At 29.3% G+C, this 6,325-nt stretch overlaps 1 protein-coding gene across 1 annotated transcript; it reads right to left on the bottom strand.

Annotated features, from left to right (window-relative positions):
* Window positions 1-3,618: 3,618 nt before the first annotated feature.
* On the bottom strand, window positions 3,619-4,490 carry LOC111302384 (dirigent protein 19-like). The gene has a single exon (XM_022898311.2). It carries the CDS (start codon window positions 4,353-4,355, stop codon window positions 3,768-3,770), a length of 588 nt encoding a protein of 195 aa, XP_022754046.2. The 5' UTR covers window positions 4,356-4,490; the 3' UTR covers window positions 3,619-3,767.
* Window positions 4,491-6,325: the final 1,835 nt, after the last annotated feature.

The following is a 6,325-nucleotide window of genomic DNA, read 5'->3' as shown; positions in this document are numbered from 1 at the left end:
ATAAAATAAACAAAAAATAGTTGAAAAAGTTGTTCAACCATCACAGAAATTGTTTATTTACTTTGTTATGCAGAATCAATTAAAGAATAGCAAGAACAAACATGGTATGCTAGAAAACAAAAATAAATAAGCCTTAGGAAAGAACAAATGCATAAATCTATCATAATTATGAGAAATAGTTAGAAGTAATTCATGTTTTCTAATTGAAGCAATTTAAAACAGTTTATATCTAATACATTTGTTTTAATAGAACAATCATACATGTAATCTTCTTACTTAGAAAGATAAAACATTAAATAACAATAACTCAACATTTATTTAGACTATCCATCAAGCAAGCTCTCAAACTCTTGCTTATTATAACTAAGATTGGTAAGTTATTAAAAGTTGACTTTATAAGAGAAGTACTTTACTTGATTTTTCTTCTTTTCTTAAGGCAACTTGGTACTCAAGAGCGAGAATCGATTGTTGTTTTGTTAAAGTAGTGGTAAGTGTAGGAGTTGCTATTTTCAAGAATTAGCCTCGACCAATCATCTTCCCTGTGAGCTGATCCTATATAAGACATCCAATACGAGAAAAAGTAATAGTAGTACTACCATTATAAAAAAGTTGTCCAAGAGATAAGAATGCACAGGTATAGTCAACCCAAGTAACCAAATATAAAATGTTGTAATAAGAAAAAAAAAGGCAAAATGAAATAAGATAGGAAGATATGACTTACCATTTTCTTCTTCCCTTTTTCATAATCTATGGCAATATCATCATAATTGTCGTCATATCTTTATCTTCATCTCATAGTTATGGTTATTTAAAGCTCTTGAACTTTTAGACATAGTAGTACTAATAAAAATATGTTTTAAATGTGACCTATTATTTAACCCAATAGAATTACTAAAGGAGACACTTATTAATAGAGTCAGAAACATATTACATTATAGAACAAAATCTGATACACTAAAGTATTAATGTTATCAACTTTAATGATATCAATAGTTGAGACATTGCACCACATAACTTATGTGTTAATTCACTTTTTCTAGACTTATACAAAAGAGTACAGGTTTTAAAGTTTTTCTTTTAAATGAATGCTATAGTAAGTAGAATTTTAAAGCAATAGCAAGAGTGTAGGTAAATATCATGATTATGCTATTTTACAGTGCCATATCACCTAACATTATAAAATAAATCTTTTCCGTCTTTCCTAACAACCTACAATGATTCATTAAGCAAACAATTAATGTTATAAAGAAATATAGCTTAATTTTGCAGGCAAAGGCAGTTTTCTGTGAAGGTGATATGCAATTTGTTATAGTTTTTAATAAATTGGTTGTTAGAGCACCAAAATCAACAAATTAGACTCTTTGACGTCATAGAAACATACACATTTTATCGGATTACACATATTAGAAAAATAATTGGCATAATCAATAATGATAAATGGTTTTATAGTTTCAAAAAGGCATTTGGTTTACTTGCTTAGGAACAATTAGGTAATTGTACATGGCCTAAACGATAGTTTAGATGGTCATAAAGTTTCATTTACAATGGAAAATAATGTAAAGTTTCTTTTCTTGCTAATTACATTTGAATATGAAAATGAGTTAAAAATATAATAGTAATAATGAATGAAAAAAAAAACATTATACCATAAAGGATATTGAAAACATACCCATATGCTATTGTAACAAAATCATCATACAAAAATAATTTTTAAAACTCATTGTGTAACATGTTGGTTTTCATTTAAGAGTTGTCCCCATTTAGGAGACAACTTTTATTGTATATTATTGATTAATCTACATGTAGAGAAGGTATTATTGCTCTTATAACGTCTATCCAAAAATGATACCAATTAATCTTATAATATCTTAAAATGGTCTATCTAAATGGTTTTTTATTCTTAATTGAATTTCATTATTTGAAATATTAAAATGTTTTTAGGTTTTCTCCTATATTTTGATAGAATTATGAAAAAACTCTCTAGCATCAAGAGTATTCAAGAAACTCATATTTTTTGAAGAAACTCTATTAATGGATTAATTTAAAATTTTATAGAAAAAAATGTTATTTTATTTTATTTTTGATTTTACCAACCTTTATTTTTACCAAATATTTTATTAAGAGTAAATAAAATATTTATCATTGAAATACTTCCCAAATCTTTCCAACACTTTTGTAAGATTCTAATAAAATTCTTCACTTACGAATTTCAAGCACCACTTACAATTTTCTTTTAATTTCATCATTGAAAAATTTTTATTTATTTCCAAAATTTTTGAAATTTATATGATACAAATGAATAAGTGCATAAATAAATTTATTTGTCTAACATATATTTTTAGTTTTTTTATGTTTGTCAAATGATCAAAACATATTCCTAATTTAAAATTTTAAATATGTATGTAAATAAAAAATAAAATTAATTAATAAGAAAATAAATAAATAAAACTAAAAAGAAAAATAAAAATACCAAAATAAAAAATAAAAATTGATTACCATATGTAAAAAAAAAAAAGTAAAAACTTTCTTGAAATCACCCTCGACCAATTTATTCCGTGCCCTAAATAATCTCTAATCATTATTTTGTCCCATATTAGGTGTCTTTAAAATTGAAAAATGGAGATAACTTTTATAGATTTTATAGATTATTTTAAAAAATTTTGTGAACGAGGAGATTTGAATTTTTTATTTTTTAAAATTACATTAAAACCTTACCATTATGCTAGGTACATGTTTTTATTTACTATAAAGACCTTTTAAAATGTATTAATTATATTTATTATTTATTTTATAATATTAAAAGTATATATTCAACACTAACATTAATTTTTTTTATTACTTTTTGTATTGGATTGATCAATCGAACTTATCGAACTAGGGTGAGTTTGGGCCGAGATGGAAATAAAGGGGTTGGAGGCCCAACTGCACAGTGAAATACATATGAGTAGCACCCTATTGGTGCAAGTGGAGGCTCCGACTGCACTACTCTTCTAGTTTTTATTGAAAGGAGAAAGATTCATCGGCTCATTGGATCTTTGGATGGTCGACTGTTTTGTCTAATATTGTCAACCGTTTTAGTGTACAATTGAAAGAATAAAAGAATTTTTACTTTAATAATTGATTCATATCGTATCTAAATACATACTTCAACATTAATTTTAATTTTAATATTACAGCAACTAATTTTACAATATCTGTTTTCAATTTCAGTGTAGAATTATCTCCTCGAATGAACCCGTGCTAATGACGCACCCATTTCGTTAGTTTGGGAGGGGCCCTTCTTTTTCTTTTCTTTTTTTTTTATCGAAAGGTGAATTTCGATCATTGATTCGACAAGTCGTCCGGTGTCAGAATCATTGGTTTGGGAGGGGCCCTTCTTTTTCTTTTTCTTTTTCATTTTTTATCGAAAGGTGGAAGAAAAAGAGAATACCCAACTCCCTCACCTAACGCATTATGAGTCCCCCCTCTTTTCTTTCTCGAAATTAGTTTTATCAACTCAACATTGATTTCGAATTGGAATCCAGACATGGTTAAGGCAAATAAAATCTTCTTCAGATTATTTCCACATGGTTCATATAGAGAGAGAGAGAGAGAGAGAGATAGAGAGACTGCATCATCTCCAAACTTTAATCATAGTTTTTTATTTCTTTAAAGTGTAAGAAGTAAAATAAACCATCCCACCCTCATAGAAATAATTGAAAGTGGCCGACAATCAAAGCAAGCATGCATCAACACAGAAAATAACTGAATAAAATTAGGTCAAATATTCAATAATGCAGCACATAACAAGAGTACTCAACTATGGCGTCTCCTGTCTTGAGGTTAAATGTATGAGTTCTTGCCTGAACATAGCCTCTCGCGAACCGGAAAAGGCCGCTGCCTCCGATCACCGGCATCTCTCTCACCTTGTTGAAAACTATGTTTCTCCCCAGCACTGTAATGGTGCTACCGTTGTATTTTCCTTGAGTAAAAGCAAAGTTCATGGACATCAACAGGCCTATTTCTTCTTGTGATGAGAGTGCATAGAATCCTTGTGCCCTTCCAACCATTTTTGAGCTTAACTGAGGCCCCTCGGTTAACGGATCATCTATCATGCTGATTATACCGAACCCCGTTGCCGATATGTTTGAGGGTTGAACCACTCGGACAGATGTAGCGTTTCGACCACTGACAATGTCATGCCAATAGATGCGAAAATGGCTTAGCTTTTCTTTCTTTAGATCCAGCACCTCCCGATCGAGGCTTCTCACAAAGTCATGATCATCATCTTCTCTGGTACATTGGATGAGGCCAGATGAAGACAGAATGGATAAAAGGATGAATTCGAAAGCTAAGACGAGAAGAATTCTATCCATCTGCCCCTTTTTTTTTTGGCTTTTCTTGTCGAGTTGGAACAAGAACTAGCTAGTCACGGATATGCCTATTTATAGAGAGATTAGGCATTGAATCCCTATTAAATAATTTCTAACCAATATATATAGGGAGAGAGTGTATAGTGGAGGACTACTTTACACAATAGAGATTAGGCATTGAATTCCTATTAAATAATTTCTGACCAATATATACAGGGAGAGAGTGTTTAGTGGAAGTCTATTTTACACAATATAAAATTTTTTAATTTTACGTATTTTTTTAATTATTAATTTTAATATAATTAAAAAAATAAAATTAATCATTTTTTTTATTTTTATTCTTTTTTTCGTCATTTGAATTTATTAAAATTAAGTGTTAAAAAATATGTATTTTTTTTAATTTATACTATATAAATTGATTCCTCCTTTGCAGCTTATAGTTGACATACATTATATAAATTTTAGAATAAATTTCATATACATCCTTTATGGTATTCATATTCCAACATTCATCTTCTGTGCAAATTATTTTCCCACATATAACCTTGAGATTTGCTGCCTTTATCAAAAGGGCTTACAACGTTACTGAATTACTAAAATGATATTATTACCCTTAACCTTTAACTCAAAATTTCAAAATCTGTGACATGCCTTTAAAACCCTAGGATTAAATCTAAAAAATTAAAATTATCACAAAATAAATAAATTAATCTTTCAATTTTATTTCCCAATTTCCACGTTCTATTCAATTGAAAAGTAATAAACTCAAAATTTTATATCCCAAAATTAATTGAGTTTTTATTTCATATGTAATTTTGGATAAAAAAAAAAAAAAGAAAAAGAACAAAACCTATAACTCCAAAATCCCAATCCAAGGGAAGAAGAAGAAGAATGGGAAAAATGGTTCCTTCCTTTCGGCCAGCAATCTCAAATTCTCTTATTAGAAAGCTGCCTTTACAGTCCCCAACCACAATTCCCCATCAGTTTCCCGACAAAACCTTCAACAAAAAACTACCTCAACATTCTAAGAAAGCCAACGCTTCCCTAAGATCCCGCAAAACCGAACCCCTACTCAAATTCCCAGACCTCTTAAGTTCCAACAATAGATGCCAAAGCTCAAAGCTCAAAAACCCAATAAACAATGATGTTTCTATGAATACACTTTCCAGATTATCAATCAAACTAGAAAACTCAAAAAGAAAAATCAAAATCAAAGTTTGTAATAATTTATTTTTTATTTCGCTATTACAATAACAATTGAAACCTGAAAAAAAAATCAAAGCCAGAAGTCTCACATTCAACCACTCAAATCTCATTACCTAAAAATTCAATTCATTCAAATTAAACTATTCTTCAACTGAAGCTAGGATTTGAAGGTAGTTTTGATTGTGTTAGTGGCTATTCAGATTCATCACGAGTTTGGGACTGAAAATTCAAAGAGACCTCGATTTAGGGTTTTGGGCAATGAACTGAAAATTCAAAAGAGACCCAAAGATTAACTTTGAACAAAGAAGGTTGCCTACTAAGAGCAATGCCATTAACAAGAGCAAAAGAATGAAAGTGATAATAAAGAAGCTGTTTTTTAGCTTGAAACACTGTTTTACAAATGGATTTGTAGTGCTTGTAACGGATTTAACATGGGATGGCAATGAAAATCTTGATAACCCAGAGCCACCACCGTTTGACATCAATATCACCAGATTCAACAATGTCAAATATGTTGTCAAGAGACTTTCTTTGAACTTGGTTTTTGTTTTAGTGATCAAAAGACTAAAATTTTGTTTTAGAGTGTGTTTAGTGCGGAGGAATTCACAAATTTTTTTTTTTCAAAATTTTGATGTGGGTATTTGATTCACATATTTGATTTAAGATAATCCATCGTTCAATATCAATATCACTAGATTCAACATTGTCAAATATGTTGCCAAGAGACTTTCTTTGAACTTTGTTTTTGTTTTAGTGATCGAAGGACT

The sequence above is a fragment of the Durio zibethinus genome, chromosome 15 (assembly GCF_047325235.1).
Source record: "Durio zibethinus cultivar Kanyao isolate XHJ-2024 chromosome 15, ASM4732523v1, whole genome shotgun sequence".
Classification (NCBI taxonomy): domain Eukaryota; kingdom Viridiplantae; phylum Streptophyta; class Magnoliopsida; order Malvales; family Malvaceae; genus Durio; species Durio zibethinus.
Note: the sequence above shows the minus strand (reverse complement) of the source record. Positions and strands in the feature narration are given on the sequence as shown.

What these genes read in the sequence shown, in the direction of transcription:
- LOC111302384 (XM_022898311.2), bottom strand. Translation starts at nt 4,355, where the DNA reads ATGGATAGAATTCTTCTCGTCTTAGCTTTCGAATTCATCCTTTTATCC.